A 23,745-nucleotide genomic window follows, 5' to 3' on the forward strand; every position below is an offset into this window, starting at 1 on the left:
AATACCGGATTTATGATTGCCATTATCTGGGTAACAATTTGACGAGACAGCGGTATGACCAAAACCAGATGTTTTTCTAACATTTGTCACGTTTGTTTGTACCATAAAACTCCTTGTCGGCACAAACTTAAAAATTTTATTTTCCAAGTCTATTCGGCTGGTTGTGGTGGTTGTTCAGTTTTGTTATATTTTTCACTGTTCTGATTCGTAGTCGAATTTGGTTAAATTTTAATTTCGAATAACATTGAGGTAAGTCTAAATTAAAAATAACTTTGAAATCGTATCAATTTTACAATATTAAAAATTGAAAAATTTTTGTAATGTAAAGATTTTTATACTTATACTAGAAGAGTTGTTGCTCGTTTGTGTGGGTTTGGACACATCATTTTTCGTCCCATTCGCCCCCCGTCTAACTTAAAAACTCACGAGATTCCTAGATAAATCTTCATCTCCTATTTTGTCCCATTGGGGCGGTATTTCCAAAAATCCTTCCTCAATGGGTGCTTATGACACAAAAGGAACCTACTGTCCAAATTTCATGTTTGTAGTTGCAGTAGTTCAGGCTTTCCATGCGTTGATGAATCAGTTAGTCTATCAGTCAGGACAAACACTTTTATATATTAAAATTGATTCATCATAATTTTATGTATGTTTGTTAATTAAAAGTATCTCTCTACAAAAATATATGTTTTTTTTTACAAACAATTTTTAAAGGGCGTTGAACAGTAAGTTGCATCGGGGCGCCTGGTCCCTTAGAGCCGGCCCTGTCCGTGGTCAAAGGACTGATTATCAAAGTGGGCACCTCGCGCGTCTACAGTTTTTCCCTTGATGTCCCTGCACTTTTTGATACTAGGCCTGGGACAGTAACTGGAGCGGGGGTGTCGTGCGCTTTTTCCCTTCGCCCCATTGCACGACTCAGTACTAGTCGCCATTGTCGATAGCGAGGCTGAGTACTTCACGCGCTTTTCCCGTAGTACTCTTTGCACACTCCATATCAGACGATAGAGACCATTTTGATTCGAACCTCCTGGACAGAGCTCATTGCTGAATAATTTGTTAAGTAAAGCAATCTTATGCAAGATCATAATAACATGGTACTGAATTTGCTGATTATCAATTAATTAAAAAGACACGGACTCGCTGTTAATAAATATCACCAAAGTGGCAGATTGCATCCGGCAATCTTGGGGATTGATGGCTCACACCCCCATACTTGTATCTAAATAAAGTATCTAGATACATTTTTGGGTATCTAGTATCTGTATCTAGATAAAATCGAATTTAAGCACAAAATATCTGTATCTAGATACAAAATTAATGGCGCAGATACAGATAATTTTTTTATTTCACTTTTTTTTTCAGTAGTTATTAGTTGAGTTATACTAGTAGTAATTTTTGATACTTCATGTTGGTGATTTTGTTCACATAAACAAAAATAGAGGTAAGAGGTCCACTAATAGTGTTCTGTCACGGAAATTTTTATATTTTAAATACCATCATTTCCTACATTGCAGCCTTTAGTACTTATACATCTTTAAATATAATCTTAAGGGGTAATAAATCTAAGCCATGGTAAGATGGTATTTTAAAACCATAAACCACAATTCACTATTCACTGCATTTTAGGCTTGTCGGGGCAATGCATTTTATCTGTGTACCTGAGCAACCCGGGTGCGGTAGGCCCGCTGGTTGTATTTGTGTTATTAAATAAGAGTAATTTTAATACTAAAAATATTTGTTTAAGGTATGTTATTATTTAAAAAAAATAATAATTGCGTGTTACATAATGATTATTTTTTTCAATTAGCACAAATTAGTTTTGTAATCGACTAATCGAATGTTCAATACATACATTTCTCTCGCATAAATCGCATATTTGTTACTGTTTTATATCTTTATTTTTCAGACAAATGTAGCATCTTTTCTTGTTGCCACATGCGTCATTTCTTCACTTTTTCAGTATTGGACCTAACGCGAGGCGGGCTTGGCAGGTCCGTTTTGCCCTAGAATGTGCCGATTATGTTTAAGTGTAAATCTTGTGCAATAAAATTATTTTTTTTTTTATTTCGGGACTCGTGGACATAACCAATAAGAAGAACAGATGTCTTCTACGTCGACAGTTTCGCAGTTTATTTTACCGCTTTTTCAAGATGTTCAATTGTAACTAGCATTTGCGTCTTAACTTAAAAAATGATGACATGTGAGATTTTTTGGGTTTTATGGTAGTTTGGAGAAACCACCGGGTGTTAATCCATTCTTCCAGGTAAATTCGGACTCTAATTACTTTTGGAAGTACCGTTCATTCCCAATATTTTTGTTCGTTACTTAAGTGTAGGTATTAACAGTATGTTTTATGGTGGTCGAAGGGACGTTATCCTATTATTTTTCATCGTGAGTTTGCATTGAAAGCATTTAAAGCGATACAGGTTGGTGTGTCAATATGGCGACGATAACTCTAATTAATTTATGGATTAAACCTTTTCCTGAACTTATTCTTCAAGAAGGAACTCTGTTTTGTCGCGCCTGCTCTAAACCGGTAAGGATTTTTATACATCTGTGGACGTAGTACGCACTTTTTCTACTTACAAAAGCATATTTTAGAATCACCGGAAAAACTTTTTGTTAGAATATTTCGAAAAATATTTAAAAATAAACTGTTACCAAAATAGTAATTAAATAGTCGATTACTACTATTTTTCAATTTGTTCTGTTTATATTTATTTTTTAGTATAACAATATTATTTTAAAAAATGTGATTTGTGTTAGTGAGAATTAATTAAACACTTTGCAATGTGATTTATGTACTTTTTGTAATAAAACTTATGATCGGGAAATTACGATTACGATTTTTTTTTTAATTTTTGGAGCAGATGCAAGTGCATATCTCTGCATATATTAACAAAGTTACTGCATATTTGCATAAATTTGATGCATATCATATGATCATATTTCCCAAAATTTTGCTGCATATTTTCCGCTCTCTAATAATGAGTTATAAATCAGGTCATGTAAAGAGAAAAAAAGCGGAAATTGAAGAAAGGGTGCAAAAATTGCCAAAAATTTCCTAATTCTTTCGCCTAGTATTTTAAATTTGAAACTAATGAAGATCTTTTTAAAGTTAATGAATTTTATAAGACCTTAGATATTATTCTTCAACAAATATCGACTAGATCAACAGGTCTGCAATTAACAGCATCTAATTTTAAAATCATTACACCTCACTATTTACTTGATTCATCAAGAAATATTTGAAATGGGAGAAAGACTGCATCGAATTTATGATGACGACATTTGAGAATTATTTATGCAACAATTACTCTCTTTTTGCCAATCTTTTCGAGTAGAATTGAAATCCATGCAATCAGTAAAAGAATTACTTAATTTCATTATGATAACCAATAACTCTTGAAGTAGTAGTTATAGTGGAATAATTACAGCTTGTTTTATATATTTAACAATTCCGGTGACTGTAGCTTCGGCGGAATTGTTAAATAGATTGACGTTGTTCATTTTCAAAATTAAAATTAATTAAAACGTATCTGGGAAAAGCAATGGCACAAAGTAGACTATCTTCCTTAGCATCGATTTTAATTAAAAACGAAATAGGTAGATCTTTAGATATGTTGAGCTTATAAACCGTTTTTCAAATGCTAAAGCAAGAAAAAAATCCTTTTGACATAATTTTGTTTACTTTTGTATATTTTATTAGATTTATACAGAGAGTTCATAAATGATCGAGAACCACGTGATCAAAAATGTATGCAACCAAACATACACAATTGGCAATAGTGCAGATTAATGTCCCTAAATTCATTGGCGTCACAAAGGAGTTAAGAATAAAAAAATAAAGCATTTCATAAATTGTTTTTATTTAGGTATTTACAATAAATGTTGAAAATGATTTCCTTCGTTAGCAATACACATATTAACTCTTCTTTTCATATTATCAAATACTCGTTGAAGAGTGTAAGGAGTTATATTTTCAATTTCATGGGTTATTGCTTGTTGCAGCTCATCAATGGTATGCAACCTATTTTGGAAAACATTGTTCTTCAAATGACCAAACAAAAAAAAATCCGGCGCGGTGAGATCTGGCGATCTTGGGGGCCACAGTCCTTGACTTATAATTCGATCGTCATAAACTTCCTGCAAGAAACGAAGTGTGCTTCCTGCTCTATGTGCCGTCGCTCCGTCTTGCTGAAAGTAACCATACTGGCATTCGTCATCATGCAGTTGTTCAAAAAAGGGTTGTAGAATATTAGTGCGATATCTTTCAGCATTCATCGTATCGTGAAAAAAAATCGGTCCTATAATTCTTCTTCTTGAAATGGCTACCCAAACTCCAACTTTTATGGGATGCAAACTAGTTTCTACAAAAATATGAGGATTCTCAGTAGCCCACGTTCTATAATTTTGACTATTCACGTATCCACTCAAATGAAACCATGCCTCATCAGTGAAAAATGTTAAGTCTAATAAGGCATCATCATTTAAATTATTATTAAACCATTGGCAATAATTTATTCTTCGCTCAAAATCCGGTGGAAGTAATTCATGGACGACTGAAACTTTATACGGGTGCATGTGCAGAACTTTCTGTAGTGCTTTATGGCAACTTCTGACTGAAAGACCTGCAACAATTTAACTTTTAAACTGTATCATAAAATCTCTTTAATTCTTATGAAAATATTTAACGCCTTTAAAAAATAAAAAATCTGACAACCAATCTTTACCTGTCTGTGCTGATAATTTTCGTATAGATTTATTTGGACTTTGTTCTAACCGATGCTGGATGTCTTCTGTAACTTCTTCAGTCAAAACAGTTTTTCTGCCAGTTGTCTTTCCTTTGCAAATACAATTTTTAGTCTCAAAACGATGAACAAGGACGCCCTTATGATTTGCAAATGTTTGATACCCAACATTGGCATCTGGAAAGGCTTCCGTAAATTGGTCAATACACGACTGCAGTGAATAAGACCAGGTTCCGTCTGGGTTTCGGGTTCCACTTCGAAAGTGAGCCATCAGAATGAAAGCATCCTGTTCGGGTGTGAAAACCATTGTTAAACAACAAGTTTTCCTGAAAATGTCAAAGTCAACGTACTTAATTTTATATAGACATTTGGTGTGAAACTTCACACAACGCACCATTCGCCTTCGCACAAACCATTTCCACAGAACTCTTCTGCAGCACCCCCTGAACACGTTTCTAACCTTCAGATGTGTATAAATGACACCTTGTGTCAGAAAAACATATTCAGTGTTCGCGCCCTATAGTTGCGGCCGATATAGGCCATATACTACACACGCAATTTAACTGGCACCAATTCCAACAACTAATTGATCACGGAGCAAGAAGTTCCACGTTAAAGAGTATGTTTGTGATGGTGTGTATGGCGCGAGGGGATAGTCTGTGGGCGCGAAGAACCCGTGTGTCTATTAAAAATCAGACTCAGACATTACCCTTCCGCGCATCCGCGCGTTGGTGACTGTAAAAAGTTAGGTTATATTAGCAACGGCTGATATTAAAGAGTGAAGGAATGCAAAATTTAACAATTTTTTGTGGCACTACATTTGAAGGTGAGGAACGTGATCAGGGGGTGCTCTAGAAGAGTTTTGTGCAAACAGTTTGTGTGAAATCGAACAGTGCCTGCGTTTTGTAAAATTTTACCAAATTTGATTACGTACCACACAGTTGTTAATTTCAAGTAGTTAGTTCTGAAAAGAACTGATTTGTATGTAAGTAAACAATTAGAAAACACTAAAAACAGAACGAGAATGGGAATTATTACTACAAGGACGCTACTGATCGTAAATGACACTAATGGCAGATAAACGATAACAATTTAGTAAAAATAATTGATCATTAATCAATAATGCCAATCGATTTATTAGTTACAAATAATTAACTGGTCACGTGGTTCTCGATCATTAATGAACTCTCTGTATTTTACTCACCTATTTAACAAAACATCTCTGTTGCATTTTATAATTATTAGATTACTCAGATGTCATTTTTATTTGTGTTATATTATAAAATATAAAGAAAACACATTTATTCCCTTCGTTTATTTCTATTAGCAATCAACTATAGCTCATTTCAGTCATTTCATATAAGTATGGAGTAGATTGTAATTAAAAAAGATCTCAATTGAAACTTTAGATTAAATAAAAAAACGCAGGAAGTTTAAAATAAAGTGTTGAACATGATATTAAATATGACTTGCCCGAATAAAGACTTTTACATTTAATACTTGAGTTTTCTGTGTAAATTGAGGAGGATATCTACTGCATTCTTATATGAAATGAGTTATAATTACATTTTGTTAAGGATGGCGCCCAGAACCCATATTCGAACACAGGCCCGTGAGTGCCTCGTTACGGCCCTGCACCGCTTATATTAATAATATTCGGGCATATAACGCAAGGGTCGACAAAAATCGCCATATATTACGCCGATTGATAATAATGTGCATACAATTTTATTGTGTATGAATTTGCTTTACGTGGACATGACGAAAGTAGTGTTACGAAATAAACCCATAACCTCCCCGGTGCGACGCCTATGAGTTTTTCTAGTATGTGTGTCGATGAACGGTGGCTCATCGACGGCCGAGCGGCAGGCACATAAAGACAAGTCTGGAGTCGCTTACCGGAAGTCTTGAAGCGGCGTCCAGGGAAGTTACGAAGCGGAGTCGCGATGGATGTTCGTGAAAGATCTCGATCGGAGAAGTATGGGTTTAAATAGAGGCGACCGTCGGGAATGGATTATTCAGCCAGTGGAGACAGTCAAGAGCGTCCAGTGAAATTCGCCGGAATAATATTTGTACATATTCGTTGCAATAGTTAGTAGTGTAATTCGAGTTAAAGAAATAAATCGTTGAGTTTTACCTATGCCCGATTAATTATTCGCCCCTCAGACGTAGCACTGGTGTCAGGAGTGGGATTTGAAGATTAATAACCGGTTTTATGACGTCTGGGGAGATCGAACAAGAATTTGGAAGAATTTTTGCCGGTCGAGACGAGAACTCAAACTGCAGCGACGTTGGAAGAACAACTAAAACAGATGGCGGCGATGCTTGCGGAAATGAACGAGAAAATTAGGGAAAGAATGGGAAAAATGGACGCAAGGATGGAAACAATGGACGAAAAAATAAAAGAAGTTGTAGAAGATCGAATGAAAATGAGAGAAGATAGAATAGAAGACAAAATGAAGAAATTTGAAAAGATAATGAACGTCAGCTTCCACAACGATTCAACCACTCACCTATGATGGTCAGACACCGTGGTCATCGTATAAGATACAGTTCGAGGCAGCAGCGACGGCGAATCTTTGGGAAGAAGAACAGGAAGCTACAGCCTTGGTGATAGCTCTGCGAGGTGCAGCGCTAGAGATACTTGAAACCTTATCTGCCGAAGATATAAGCAAATATAGTGCCTTAACTACTGCTCTAGAACTGCGATTTGGAGATCTACATCTAAAGCGAGTTTTTGCCTCCCGACTACAGACAAGAACACAGAAAGTTGGAGAATCTCTACAAGAATTTGTCAACAAAATGGTACGTCTAGCATACCCCGAAGCACCACCAACTATTCAGGAGAGGCTTGAGACAGAAACCTTCGTAGATGGCATTCGCAACGTTGAAGTTAAGAAGGTCTTACAACCATCAACGTATCAGACATCATCTGAAGCCTTGATTCGTGCGCTGGAAGTGGAGGCGGTGTACGGCTCCTCAAGAACGTGCTGCAAAGTCAGCGTAGCAGAAGGAGAGAAAGAAGAAAACAACAAGATGGAGAAGCTGCTGGAAAAAGTGCTGCCGCAAATAGATGACCTTATTCGAAAACTGAAGAATGATGTATCTCGTGAGCAAAGCATGGAATGCTATAGGGATGGGAGCCAGGGACGTCTCAAAGGTAATTGTCGTCCTCGATTACTAGCTCCAAGAAGAAGCACACAACGAAGATCTCACCGAGATGTAAAATGAGCCAGTACTCTGGGGAATGGGTTCACTGGTGAGAATAAGGCCGCCAGCGAAGTAAAAATAAGAAGTTTCACTAGAGATAGTGGTTCAACGGTACCGGGGAAGATTTATGAAAATCCAGCAGCAATCAACATCGATACTGGCGCCGAGGTATCAATTGTACGTAAAGGACTTGTGAGAGCTGAAGATGTAGAACCTATACCCGAAACGATAAGATTGAAAACTGTAGAGTCGACGCCGATCATGGGCGAAGCAGAGGTAGAAATCTGTGTTGGTCAGCTGAAAATAAGACATCGGGCTCTCGTGGCTAGTATAGAAGATGACTTCATTTTGGGAATGGATTTGATTAGCCGCCATGGATTGACAATTGTTCCGGTGAAGAAAGTTCTACGTTTTGGAAATGAAGAGTTCAACCTGAATCAGCGTTGTATTAAAGCGAAGCCTGCAAGACTGGTCGCTTATCAGAACTGCAAACACTGCGACGAGCTTCAGCAGCCGAAAGCACTGTTCAACCGCAGGAAGAAAGCTGTCGTAGAAGATGATGAATGGACTACCGCTCGGTATAGAAAGAACCAGGAGGAAGACAAGGATATTGGGCCGCTCCTCAGATGGAAAGAAGATGGGATGGAACGACCTGGCTGGTCGGAAATATCAGGCGAGTCACTTTCTTTCAAGGCGTTATGGGCTCAATGGGACTCCTTGCGAGTCGAGAACGGATTGCTTAAGCGAGCTTGGGAAAGTCCGGATGGAAAACATGTCACTATGCAGGTGGTGGTCCCGGCCACCAGAATCCAGGAAGTACTTCGAGAGATGCACAATGGGAGTTCTGGTGCTCATTTTGGAATCAACAAGACGCTTTCCAATTTTAGGGAGAGATTCTACTGGGCCCGTTGCCGGCAAGACGTCGAAAGCTCGTGGACGAAGTGTAGGACCTGTGCGGCAGTTCAAGGATCGAAGATTAGGGCGAGACGGCCGATCCAAGTACACAACGTCGGCTCGCCTATTGGAAGAACTGCAAGAGAAGTAGCGGGTCCCTCCCAGTGCCCGAAGAAAGGAACAAGGACATGAAGAAGGTCAAAGGTTACGACGATGGCCTACAGGAGAAGCTGCCGAGCGTTTACGAAATACTGCACTACCAGGACAGAGTGGCGACTGGTAGAATGAAGACACGTTACGACCTTCTGAACAACTCAGTAGGGTTCCAGGCGAGAGATTTGGTATGGCTTTATAACCTCCGAAGACGGAATGGTCGTTGCCCGAAGTTGTCATCAGACTGGGAAGGTCCCTATACTGTCGTGACGAGGATCAACGATGTCGTCTATAGAATCCGGCGAGGGCCGAAGAGGAAAATGAAGATTGTTCACTTAGGCCGCCTCATAAAATACAACAGCAGCGCCATTGACGTTTCTGATCGGGACGATCAGAATTAAGGAAAGGGCAGTGTTACGAAATAAACACATAACCTCCCCGGTGCGACGCGGCGCCTATGAGTTTTTCTAGTATGTGTGTCGATGAACGGTGACTCATCGACGGCCGAGCGGCAGACGCCTAAAGACAAGTCTGGAGCCGGTTACCGGAAGTCTTGAAGCGGCGTCTAGGGAAGTCTCAAAGCGGAGTCGCCATGGATGTTCGTGAAAGATCTCGATCGGAGAAGTATGGGTTTAAATAGAGGCGACCGTCGGGAATATATTCGATGCAATAGTTAGTAGTGTAATTCGAGTTAAAGAAATAAATCGTTGAGTTTTACCTACGCCCGATTAATTATTCTCCCGTCAAACGTAACAGTAGGGAATCACAAAATCGAGGTATATTTCGAGGTCTGATTGATTTTATGGCTGAATTGGACTTTATCAGATCATTTGAAAGAAGCAACGATTTTTAAAGGAACGCCTAAAACTGTCCAAAATGAACTTTTAGATGCCATGAACGTAAAATTTTGACCGAAGGCAAAAAGGTATGGGGAGAAATCCTTTTTTATTTTTATTGAATGTATTTTTGTATTTCTTTTCGGCACACTATTTCTTCTATTAATTGGTAATAACAACCTGTTTTATATCTTCATATTTAAGTCATCAATCAAATTGTGTCCCCCCATTTCAAAAGGTCACGAGCCGCCACTGCCTTTTCGTACCTGCTTTTGCTCTTTTCCAAGAGCAGATTCTGAGTAACTTCATTTGCTGCATACTTTAATTCAGGGGACGTTAAAGATTCTGAATCGGACATTTTCTAATAGATGGATATTACTTGGTCGGAGTTTTTCACCTTCAAAACGCCAATCTAATTTTATTCAGAGGCGTTCAGAGGTAACTTGATTGTTATACATAGCCTACTTGTACTTATGAAAAACATTGTGACGTATGACGTATAATTTTTTTAAAGATTTTCCCAAAATTTTTATTCAGATGATTGAGAATAATAAAGTTATTACCCAGCGGGCAAAACGCCCATAGAGGACATAGTACAAATTAAATATAATTAATAATAATAATAATACTAACACATTAATTTCGGAGGCTTCCACGGCCGGAATCAATACATGATCGAATTTTATGCAGTTTCTCTGTTGTCGATAAGGCTTTAATGTATCCATCAGTGACCATTTGTACTTTTTCTTTAATTGTGTACTGCGGCAGGTTGACGAATTTCGGTCACTAAAAACCAGTAATCGAACGAGTAATTAAAATTTAGAAACGTCAGGTAAATGTCTGTTTTTACATGGGTTCCTACAATATTACCGACAAAAATATCAAAATACTTTCATGTTTTTAAAGAAATATCCTTTAATAATTTAAAACATGACTTTTAATGAAATCGACAAAAGATAACCCAAATTTCACCCAGTAAAAATTTCAACTCTGAATTTTTACTCAAACATAAGTTAACATGAGGTATAAAATTTAACATGGGAAACCCTATGGCCACTTTTAAAAAAGATGCACTGTTTATGTAGTGAATACAAAGTCAACAATTATGTAGCTTGCATAGATATTGTAGCCGTCCATAGAGTCGAAATTTGCGAATAAAAATAAAATAAAACCGGCTCAAACGGAGCCGACGACGGCTTGCAAGTTCTGTCACTACCCCATGCGTCACATCACACAGGGGTGTATTTAAGGTCGTTTGCACAAAATCTTAGGGTCACTGTAATCTTACTATTTTCTATCTACGACAAACGATTTGTCACAGAGCTACGAAACCGACGATCTAGAGAAAGATGGAAGTTTGAAAATGTATTTCAACAAGTGTAATAACCGTTTGGTGCAACACAATTGGTTCAAGCAAACTAAAATATGACAGGAAACAACAGGCGCGGATACAGGATTTCGTTTAGAGGGGGGGGGGGGCAATTTTTGTGCGATCTCCTAGAAATTTGTTCTAAACAAAAAGATATATAAAATTTTAGCTAGTATACTCTTTTTCACATAACATGGGTGACATTTAGTTGTTTTCGTTACACGTACCTTATAGTGGACAGTAGAACCTCGATAATCCGAATTAATTGGGATAAAGGTGTGTTTGGATTAACGATTTGTTCGGATCAGCGATTTTCTCAAAAATCTGAAAGGGAATTGAATTGGGAACTTCATACACAGTTGAAAACACTTCAAGAAATAAACCTTAATTTCATTAAACAAAATTAACGAATTCTTAAGTAACAATGGATAATAGATAGGTACATTGTAAAAAAATATTACTCCGTGACCAGAAACACGATATCTTTTTGGAATCAACACGCCTGGATCTATACCCTGAATTTTTTCAGAATTTTTAGATGAATTTTTCAAAAATTAAATTTTACATTATGTATTACCTCCATTATGCAAATTTCGACCCATTCTCCACGATTTTCGAAATTTAATTAAATACCTTTTTTTTGTAGATTTTGGGCCTCAGAAGTCATTTCTGGCTTCATTTCTTCGATAACTTAAACCATTTTTCCAGATTCGTCCAGTTGAAATATCGAAATTTTTAAAAATTTCGAAAAATTCTAATTTCACACCGAATTTTCCGAAAATATTGCTCGGTTACCATTAACATGCTATATTTTTGGAATCAACACGTCGGGATATCGTCGGATCTCTTCAAATTTTGTCAAAATTTTTAGAAAATTTTTTTCAAAAATTTCATTTTCCTCATGCAAATTTCGACCCATTTTCGACGATTTTCGAAATTTAACTAAATACTTTTTCTTGTAGATTTCGGGCCTCATTTCTTCGATAACTTCAACCTTTTTTCTAGAATTAGTTAATTAATTCAGTGCATTGAAATATCGCAATTTTTAAAAATTTCAAAATATTCCATACAACATATGCAGAAAGATCTTGCGTCATTTTTCCAAGTAGGTGCGTGTTTCCAAGTTCAGTTCGGATTGCAGAGTTTTTGTTCGGATTAAAGAAGCATCGACTTCAAATAGCCTCTGTTCGGATTATTGGATGTTCGGATAATCGTGAATTCGGATTATAGAGGTTGTACTGCATTTACAAAATGAAATGCGATTTCAAAATTTTGAAATTGGTCAAAATAAAGTACCTCGGTCGTGTGTCAGGGGGGGGCAATGGGTACCCCCCCTGGATCCGCGCCTGGGAAACAAACAGTCCACGTGGACTAGTTTATAGCCGTGTTTGCTGCTAAGATGGCTAGGTTTTTCGCTCCACCTACCTCCGCAACGATTAATATACCATACCAAAACTTGCGTATAGTGAACAGAGCTTCGTTTTTATTGACGAGATTGAGCTCAGAAATGAAACAGATTATATCATAATCGAAAAGATGACATTTAATATTAAATACGTCTCTGTGCAACGTGTGCCAGAGTGACGTCAGAATTTGCAAGCCACCGTCGGCTCCGTTTGAACCGGTTTTATTTAATTTTTATTCGCAAATTTCGACTCTATGGACGGCTACAATATCTATGCAAGCTACTATAGTTAGATTCCTGTTGCTGCATCTACATTTCGAAGTATTTTTTTATCGCACACTACGCTAGCGTCAATTTGTAATTTAACTTTAGTTTACTTTTAGCTTTGCCGAGATAATGCCAATGTAATTGACGAAAAACGTCGGCAAATATTTTGGGGTGTGTTTTCGGTATTGTGAGGATAAACGTTATATTACTATAGTGCACCGGGAGATCAGAAAGATTTAAAGCAAATCACAAAATAGCAACTGTTATAACATAAACTGGGTGAAAAAAATACTTGGGTGACCATGGGTTGAGATGTATTACTTACTTCTCGGAATTATTACCTACTGGTGGTATTTTAGATAATGGTAATGTTAGCTTCTTGTGCAATATTCAAAATATTTTTATGTATAATCGTGATATATATTATTTTTAATACTTATATGCTACTTTTCTCTTAATTCCAGATTGTGGAAGACTGGAAGTTCGTCTCCATGGTGTTAGACCGTTTCTTTTTGTGGGTGTTTACCTTAGCGTGTATCGGTGGAACATTCGGTATCATATTACAAGCTCCCTCATTATATGATACTCGTGTGCCTGTTCATCAACAACTCCACGAAATTCCTCTGACTAAAATATTTCAAACACCACCTTCGCATACCCACGTCCCAATACAGTAAAAACATATCCGTAACCTCGATCGTAAGTTCACAACAATTCAACGAAGTAATGCTCAACAAAAGCTGTTTACTACAAACATTCCAAGTTTTAAATTAGTAAGTAGGCTTTCACCGTAATAAAATGACTGAAAAAACATGTCGCTAAAATTAAGAAATGACAACAGAGCAGGGATTAAATGATTAAATCATCTTAAATTACCAAAATAAATAAAACAGGGTATCATATCTTAAACTCATCATTATTAATGTAATACTAACGATAAGATATCGTTAGGTCAAGCACAAAGAACACTATCAGTAAAAAAGAAACAATTGAGCAGATCTCACCGTTGCATTAAGCTTGTTGTAATTTGTCAATTCTCTTTCAATTACTCTTTGGGACCATAGCACTCTCTTCAAGACTACTGATGTACCTTATTCTTGAGATTGTGATCCTTTTACCCAAGTGTTGCTTGTTTATGCACAAATAGGCGTTAGACACACATTGTAAAAATTTTTATATTTAAAAAATGTGTATCTTTATTATAACATCACACATGAATAGTTGTGCTTACATCACCGTAAGAATATTTATGCTCAGTACTAATTAATCTAACGTAAATAAATAATTTAATATTCATGTTATACATATTAGTACTTAGTTAATATAAGCCTATAAAATATTTACACACAAATTAATTTGTACAACTGATTCCTCTAACACTACCCTTCACTGCTATTGCTGTTGCACAAATGTGATTAAATAGGCTGTTACGATTAGGATTTGTAGCGCGAAATCGTTATATATTATTGTTTGTATAATTATTGTTATAAATATTTTTAATCCTGAATAAAATTATGAAAATATTGAATGTGGTTCATTTAACGTTTTTATTAATATGCATTGATCACCCATATTGATCCGCATTGAATTCAAGAATCACACATAGCAAAAGTCGTCATTCTAAAGAATTCAGTTGTCATACTATATATATTGTTGCCATATTATTATCATAATGTTTATAATGAGAATAAAAATGACAAAATCTATTCACTTTGCAGCAGCTACAGTTTCTAAATTTGCTATTAGTTGGCGCTAGTAACTATTGCAATGAGCGCACATGCACTACACACGTGTACGTATATATATCGGATATCTATAAAATGCCGGATTAACTTCCCAGTAGGGTATAAACGAGGATTTCCGATGTCCAAAACAAATTTTGAACAGCTATTTATGTTACAAGTAAATAATGCATAGCTTTATTGGACGCGCCCTTTTATGGTCGAGCGAGCCTGCTCGCGAGGCTAATAAAAAGGCAAGTCCAATAAAACGCATTATTTTTACGTGTGACATACATAGCTTTATGTTTGACTAAGCAGAAGAATTTCTTCTTTTGCAACTCTTTCTCCATTTTAAAATTGTTAATAATTTTTAGTAGGCACTGCCATTGTCACAGTCAAACACAGTGGTAGATTATGGACAGTTGCAAGTGTCATAAATAACATCGTTATCATTGAGTCTACCATAATAGTTATTTATGTACCAAGGGCACAAAGAAGATGTTTATATTCGAAGGCAACGTTTACAAAATCGAGGGCCTCTGGTCCGAGATTTTGTAAGTTGCCCGAGATTTATAAACATCAAGTTGTGCCCGTGGTGCATACAAACTTTTATTTTTCACGAGAAAATCTAAAAAAAAGACTAATTTAAATAATTAATTCGTAAAAAAAAAAATTTACGTGGCGTTGATTTTGTTGTCAAGGAGATTCTATGTTTATTGCAAACACGGCGTCTATTCACGGTGTCAACACGTATATTTTCGACCGCGGAAATGAATGAGGAAAATTGTGAAATTCCAGAAAACATTGTGAAGAAAGCGCAAAAAGCCAATGCAAATGTGTTATACTATCCTCAAACATATTTGGCGTTTATGACTTCACACCAATTTGACTCCCATTATAATTCAATAGGCCGTCACAACCGGATGTCTTAAACCCGCTCACCGATACCTACCTGAAAAGACCTTTTCGACGTGCCAGGGACGGTCGAGACGCGAAGGACCGGACTCAGAGTAATTTTGTTTGTTAAAATTTTCAAATTTCAAAATTTCCTTACAGAACATGATTTATACTTTGAAGAAAATTACACAAAGACACAATTATTAGAAGTGTTACACACTCGAAAATTTGAGAAACAATATAAAATAGATGCTATGGCGCGAGATCGTGGATTTAGGGTGATTAGACTTCCGCCGTACCATTGTATATTTAACCCCATCGAACTAATCTGGTCGCAAATGAAAAATAATATAAGAAGGAATAATACGGCACCAAAATTTAGTAGAGCAACAATTGACATAATTAGGGAAGAAGCTTCCAAAATAACTGCCGAAATGTGGGCCAATTGTGTACGACATTCCACAAAAGAAGAAGACCAGTACAGGGCACGGTTGATAACACCGTTAATTATTAATTTAGAAGAGTCGAGTGATGATGACAGTGACTATTTCGATCAATAAATAAGCAGTAGTAGTTAATAAGTAAATAGTTGTGCTGTAATAAAAAATGATTGAGTACAAAGTTACTTTGTTTTTACTTAAAATAAAAAACTCGAAAGGCGCAGTTGTCGGTAAATGCAAAACTCAGTCTTGCCCTGTGCTTTTACCAGACAAGGTCTTTTCAGGTAGGTATCGGTGAGCGGGTTTAAGACATCCGGTTGTGACGGCCTATTGAATTATAATGGGAGTCAAATTGGTGTGAAGTCATAAACGCCAAATATGTTTGAGGATAGTATACCTGGAACATCAGGATCCATATATGAAAAAGAATACAAAATTTTCCTTAATTGGAAGATTAAGAAGTGGCTTACTTCCAAGAATTGGTGAGTTATTCTGTTTATAAAATAATTATTTAACTGTGTTCTTCATTTTTAGTCAGAAAAATATTCACCCAGTTCCTTATGGTGAAAATACTCGATGGTCAAGACAACTTTAAGAGTAAACGACAACATAGACATTTCTAATTATCATCGTTTGACATATTTCTATAAAAAACCCAAAAGGTTATGTGGCAAAAAAATCCCGAGTTTTGACTGGCGAACAAGTCATGCAATTTCTAAAAGATGCTTCCGACAACAGATATTTACTTCAGAAGGTAAACTAAGTTATTTTTTGATGATTGTAATTAATTTAAATACGAATGTTTTATGCTGTAAAGGTAGTTGGAGGATGAGTGAACACAATTCAAGATTTTTACATAATACGTTACGGTGCTAGCAGAATGGAAGCAGTGGCAGAAATAATTCCAATAGAGGCACCTCCGAAAAGTTTAAGTTTACCTGAATAGTTTGGTATGAATAGCAAGTTTGTAAATTGTAATTTGTATCTTCGTTATTAAATAAATTGTCAAAAAATAAATAAGTGGTTAAAAATAAACAATATTTTTTTTTAATTTTTGTTTAATTCGGTTTAGCAAAATAGGGCATAATGAGAGGGCGTAATAACTCTTTATGCCCGCTCATTGTGCCCCGGATATAAGATGCCGCTTTACGTTTATCACATCATGGATATAAAACAAACATTATATACGAGTGAAAAATAAAAATTTTTATGTCTGTACCTATATAGTCTTTGCTATTTCTATTGAAACACCACTTGTTGATCGTAAATTTGGCAACGTTCATATTCACACAATTTTCTAACTAAAAGCCGTTGTCAATCAACCGAAAACTGTTAGCAATTGCTAAATTTTAGGCAAAATCAACAGGTGGTGTTTCAATAGAAATGGCAAAGACTATAGGTATTACAAAAACAAAACATAATTTTATAAAAGTAAAATTGGCAACAATGTACGTACCTAACGCGACCTTCGACTTCCTTTCTGATTTCTTATTAGTGATTGGTACTAGAATTCCATCTTCTTTATTTATTGTTAATAAAACAAATTGTTATTTTTCAGTAACTAATAAATTAAAAAAAAAACATTTAATAAAACAATCGTAAATTATAAATAAAAACAAAACCAACAGAAAGAAAAGTCCATGGAAGCAATGACCAACTAAATACTAGAGAAGATGAGAAAATTCCTCCCTTATGTATTTAAACAAGCTTGTATTCTTCTGCGAAAATTTTCATTTATTGTAGCCAACATATTCTCATTTTCGGAGTTCCACATTTCTATTCATTCCACAAGTATTGTAATCATCTCCGTCGGTCAACTCTCTAAATTTACGTTTTCTCTACTGTCATGACCCCTAGAGTACGTCCGTTTCCGTCTGTCTATCTGTTGGTCTGTCTGTCTGTCTGTCTGCCTGCCGTCTGTCCGGATTTTTATTAGAAAGATAATCTCCGAAACTACTAAACCGATTGTCGTCAAATTTTATATCTGTATTACGAATATTGTGTATATGGTAAAACACTAACCACAGTAAATTGGAAAGCTGGCGCAGCACTTATAACAGTTCATAGTACATAGTAAGAAACAAGGCTATATATAACTTAACCAAACTTTGTCTAATCATCTCCGCCAACAATGTGATGACGTCACCTCAAAATTGTACATAGTAAATGGGTTTTAAATTATTTTAAACAAAATAGTCCTACACGTGTAGTTTATGATGAGTTTGTGGTTAAATTTAATGTACTTTTTTCTGTAACACGTTGCATGGTAAGGTTAGTAATCTGATGTGGATAAGTCGAACTTAAATTTGGTCTGTGAACCAATTTTTGAAATGATAAAGTTAATTCAAATACAATAATACAGCTGATATACGAGTACATATAATGGTCAACGGGAATCAAATACGAAAAACTAAAACTGCTACTAACCGACGGCGCTGCATACGTGGTTAAATGTGACAAACATCTGGAAATATTTGATCTCAACTAATTAATTCATGTAATATGTTTGGCTCACGCCTTAGGTTTAGTAGCTGAAGTTATCCGGAATCAGTATGAAGATGGTAATGATTTAATTTCCAACGTAATGAAACTTATTTGTTCAAGCTCAATTTGATTAACCGAATTTTCCGTGGAGCCCTACCGGAGTGTCCATTGCCTCTAGAACCTGTTCTGACAAGATGGGTTCATGGATTAGAGCGGCAATATATTATTGCGATCATTTTGACGATATAAAACAGGTTCATTTGTTGCTATTCATAATTTTGTTGTGTAATTGTAAATCAAATGAAACATTTTAGGTTATTATGGAATTTGACTTTGACAGTGTCGAAATGCATCGCCAATGCTCAGTACGTACTATTTCTAACAAAAGCATCTCAAACATAATTTGGCTTATATCAAAAGCCATTTTACCATCTTAAAAACAGATTGGGCTGACCTTAAGGGTCCGTCGGAGCTAAATCAGGTCGGAGAGTTAGACAGCTGTCAATCACTAGGCAGGTAATCTGACTGGTCCGGAAGCGGTCGCTTGGGACCTTCATAAAATTTTATTTAGGAGAAACGTTTAAAGAGATAAAAGCCTCATAAGCATAACTACTCATAACAGTACTTACAACGCTGTTTCTGGGGCAGCATGCTTTGTAGGTGCTAGGACCAGGAAAATTTTTTTTTTTCACTAGCAGCCTGGACGCATGCAAATGTCGACTCATTTAGTGGTAGCAAATTCAACTTTTGCTACCACGGGTTCAAAAAGAAAAATTGAGGTTATGTACGCAATGTTTGATGTGATTATTTCTTAAAAAATGAACAAATGTGTGCTACAAACATTACTTGAGTATACGCATGGTAGTTGGTAGACGGTAGAAGATAAAATGATTAACTGAGCGACAAGTATAAACGGTTTTCTTTGTGTTGAAGATTTAGATCAAGTTTGATTAGAAATCAAAACAAAATCACGTTGCGTCAAAAAATTGAACGTTTATTTTTCAGTTTATTGTCTTATGGTTTCTGCTAGTGAAAAAAATAGTATATTAACCACGGTTGCAAAGCCACTTCTAGACCTCGCACTTAGAGCCCTCGACGCTGCGCGTCTCGGGTTCTAATTTGCGCTCGGTCTAGAATGCTTGGCTCTGCAACCTTGGCTAATAATATACTATTTCTACTCATTAAGGTTGAAGTTTGTCATTTTCCCATCGCTGGCAGTGGATGAAATTTCATTTCACCCTCTAGTGGAAAAATACTCGGCCGTCTACGATTTTAACGGGTCGTCCAGCCTGAGCGTTTCGCAGCTAGCGAAACGTGTCGCGTATCGCCTGCACCGACCGCACCGTCCGCTTCGCGCGCTTCGAAAATCATGACGCCTAGGCTGGACGACCCGTTAGTGTTTGACGTTTAATACTGCTAGTTTACACAAGTGAAAACAATGAACATGAGTGAGACTGACGAAGTTTCTGAAGAAATTTTGAATGCTGCCAATGCGGCATTTTCGAATCTGATACCCGAAAAGTCTAAAAAGTTTTATGAGCTAACATATCGAAAATTTATGAAGTGGAGAGAGAGAAAACAATGCCGTTCATTTAATGAAGACGTTTTTGGTGCATATTTTGGGGAGTTAGCTAAAGACAAGAAACCGTCCACACTGTGGGCACAATATTCGATGTTAAGGGCGATGCTTGTAAATAAAAACAACATAGATATTTCGAAATATTTAAACCTACGAGCATTTCTGAAAAGAAAATCCGATGGGTATCACCCGAAAAAATCCAACACTTTCTCCAAAGAACAAATCATAAAATTTATAAATGAAGCACCGGACCATGTTTATTTATTGACAAAAGTAATTCAAACATTGTGGATCTACATAAGTAATAATTTCTAATTTGTTATAGGTGGTACTAGTAATTGGTATTTCGGGTGCTTGCCGCTGCGATGAACTTTATGGATTGAAATTAAATAACATGGAAAACGGTGAAAACATAATCATAACACTTCCAAATACTAAAAACAAAACTTCGAGAAAATTTGTTATTCCTGCTGAATATGTTGATCTGTGCAGGAAGTATTTTGCACTCCGTCCTCCCGCTTTAGAGAGTTCAAGATTATTTTGCAATTATCAATCAGGGAAGTGTACAAAACAATTTGTTGGAATAAATAAAATTAGCGCAATGCCAAAAACTATAGCCACATATTTGAAATTAAGAAACCCTCAAGAGTACACGGGCCATGCATTCCGCAGAACTTCTGCGACTTTATTAGTGAATGCAGGCGGCGATATTATGATGTTAAAAAGACACGGTGGGTGGAAATCATCCACCGTAGCTGAAGGATACATCGACGAATCGTTATCTGCAAGAAAAGATATTGCAAACAGGTTGTTTATAGATAAACCATCAACTTCAACAAGTGCAGTTATTGATACAGGAAGCAGCCAACTAAGTTTAAACAAAGATACAAGTTCAAATAATACTTACGATAAAAGTGTAAATATTATTGGTGATAATTGCACAAATTGTTCTATTACAGTTAATGTATTTCAAAAATAAAATACCTACCATAAACAAACATTTATTTCCTAATTTCTTAGAAAAAATAGTATATGCAACTCGCGGATGAAGAAATTTCAACGGCTCGAGTTTCTTTTTCGCACTCGCTCGTTGCACTCGCTCGTGTGAAAAAATCACTCTCGCCGTTGAAATTCAACTTCATCCACTAGTTCCATAATGTACTATTATATGGCTGTACAAAATAAATATTGTCTCACATGCACACATAATGAACATTTAAAAAATAACCTCATAAATGTTTCAAAAATTGGAACTAGGCCTCACAGCAATGGAGAGTAAGTAGTATTATCTTAGCGGAATGCCAAAAATCAGTAGAAATGTGTGGTTTAATTTATTCAAAAATTGTAGGTGATGATGACAGTAGTGGTTTTAAAAAAATTCGAGATAATAAACCATACAGTCCAAGCATTTTTATGGAAGAAGTTGAATGCCGGAACCACATCTTGCGGAATTATTGCAATAAATTACGAGAACTATCAAAAACGTCTGGAGGAAATAACTTGAAACTGATATTCTGAATGGTCCGCGTCAAATTTTTGGTGATCATTCTAAGTGTGAATCATACTTATTTTTGTGATAAAGCGGCAGTGGCGGCTCGTGACCTTTTGAAATGGGGGGACACAATTTGATTGATCAGTTAAAGACAAAGCTAAATTCTGTATTTGTTCGACTGTATTTGAAAGGCGAGGGAAGTTGTGTATAAGTAACCCTAGATCACATTTTTGTTCAACATGCAGTGATCTAACGCACTTTACTTCGCTACAGCATCCAGATCACGCTTGTTTACATATTTGGACGAATTGTTTGGCCGCGACGGAGACGGTCACTCCGCCGATAAGTAACTGCCCTGCGCTTCTGCTATGTGTTTCGGTGTTATTTAACCTCATTCCATTTTTAAATGTTCAATTTCTTATGACTCTGATATTAACAACAACTGAACAAGTGTTAAAAGAGCAATAAACAATCTTTAAATTCGCCATACAATCTTGTGAAATTCTAAACAACAAATGTGAGATAAAAATTGGACATCAAATAATGTATATAGGTATATAATAGAAACATTCATCAATAAGGTATTTACAAAACAAAACTAACGAAGATTTATAGAACAAAAGATTTGTTGTGAAGTAAACTTGTGCAAATGTTCAATTTAAATTATGCAACAAAAGAAAATTACTGAGGTTAAAATTGTGAGATTAGAGAAATATTGTATGAGGTGAAAATTTGCAAAGTTAACAAAATTTACATGAAATTAATATTTGCCACCATTTTTCAATGATTCAAACAAAGAGTTTACATTATGTCAAATTATATCATGATCTAAGTGATTGGTCACTTAAAAAAAAAACAATTTACTTTGAGAGTTTAGAATACCGCGAACTGGTTACTCCAACAAAACAACACAAAAAGATCCAATCATTGTTGCGGGGGAAAAGCATGTCGGTGATGTATTTTTTTTATAGTTGCGAGGAATTGCCTCGATGATATATATTTTAGCGGTGGGAGGAATAAGCCTCGTTGATGTTATTGATCTCTTGCGTTGCGAGGACAAACCTCGATGAAGTAATCAATTTGTAGCGTCGTGAGGACAAGCCTCGATGAAGTAATCAATCTGTAGCGTGGTGAGGATATGCCCCAGTGATGTGATCATGATAACGATGATAATAACGATGATACCCGCCTAAGGGAAGGAATTATTTTAACCTATTTTAACCCCCCGCCAGTCCGCATTATAATGAACTTGTTTCGCTGCCGTAAATGAACTATTAGCAATCTTGTGTGAAGAATTAAGAATTGTTATAATGTAACACTTACGTATATGCATCCAGATACCTATTCGTAATTAAACAACAAGGTGTTTTCCTGACTAAGTGAATTTCATGAAATCTTCTAGCACGCGGTTTATTTAATAAATTGTGTTTGCACTAGCTGACGATTAAGAAAAACTAACTTAATTGGTGAATTTACAAACAATAAAACAAATTTGCAGCACGTGTTTCGCGTTGAAAGATCACGTTTTTTTTATTAAAAGCCGCAAAAATTAGCCGCGCGGGTTGGGACAACTGAGTGACATTGGTTACGATTGATTGTCGTTAAACAAAGGCTTCCTCCCTTTTATTAACTACCAAAACCAACTAATTTAAACTAGCTCTTACCACGTGTTTACACTCACACCAACACATGCAGACTGCTTCGGTCTAACCACCAACCCTCTAACTAAAAACCCCTAGCGCCAAATTGTCCGACTACCCTGCAAGCGTTACTGTGCATATTAATTTCAGCGCGAAAGTTTTGATTTAAATTCTGTCACCACAATACTTTACAAAAAAAAAAATACCGGAGACCAAGAGCTTTGCAGTATTACAAGGCGAAAATGTAGAAAAAGATTTAAAAATTAAATCCACTGAAATTTCTAATTTTAAATATTCTCCTTTAACATCGTATGATGTTCAAAGATCCTTCTCTAGGTATAAAATGTCCTACAGGCAAAAAGGAAAATTTAGAAAAATATCTATTTTGTTATGCAAATTTTAACGAATATTAGGATCGCTGCTCACGTAAAATAATAAAATAAATGTAGATCATAAAGAAAACCATACGCTACGTAAAATTTATTCTTCCTAAAACTTACCTAAAGCGCCTATTTTACAATTTTAGGGGACCTAAATCCCTCGTTTTTATCGCCTATTTTAGGGCCTATTTTGCCTGTATTTTTCTAGCCTAAAATTCGCTCTTTAT

The 23,745-nt window shown here is 36.0% G+C and overlaps 1 protein-coding gene across 1 annotated transcript in view; it reads left to right on the forward strand.

The window, feature by feature from the left end:
* LOC135126637 (acetylcholine receptor subunit beta-like 2) overlaps positions 1-14,786 on the forward strand; it is a 74,944-nt gene extending 60,158 nt beyond the window's left edge. The window contains exon 10 of the mRNA XM_064052675.1: positions 13,350-14,786. Within this exon, the coding sequence (XP_063908745.1) occupies positions 13,350-13,562 (213 nt within the window). The 3' untranslated portion in view covers positions 13,563-14,786. The remainder of the gene's footprint in view (positions 1-13,349) is intronic.
* The last annotated feature ends 8,959 nt before the right edge of the window (positions 14,787-23,745 follow it).

This window comes from Zophobas morio, unplaced genomic scaffold (assembly GCF_036711695.1).
Source record: "Zophobas morio isolate AGI-343-1 ecotype UQ-CSIRO unplaced genomic scaffold, CSIRO_AGI_Zmor_V1 ptg000011l, whole genome shotgun sequence".
Classification (NCBI taxonomy): domain Eukaryota; kingdom Metazoa; phylum Arthropoda; class Insecta; order Coleoptera; family Tenebrionidae; genus Zophobas; species Zophobas morio.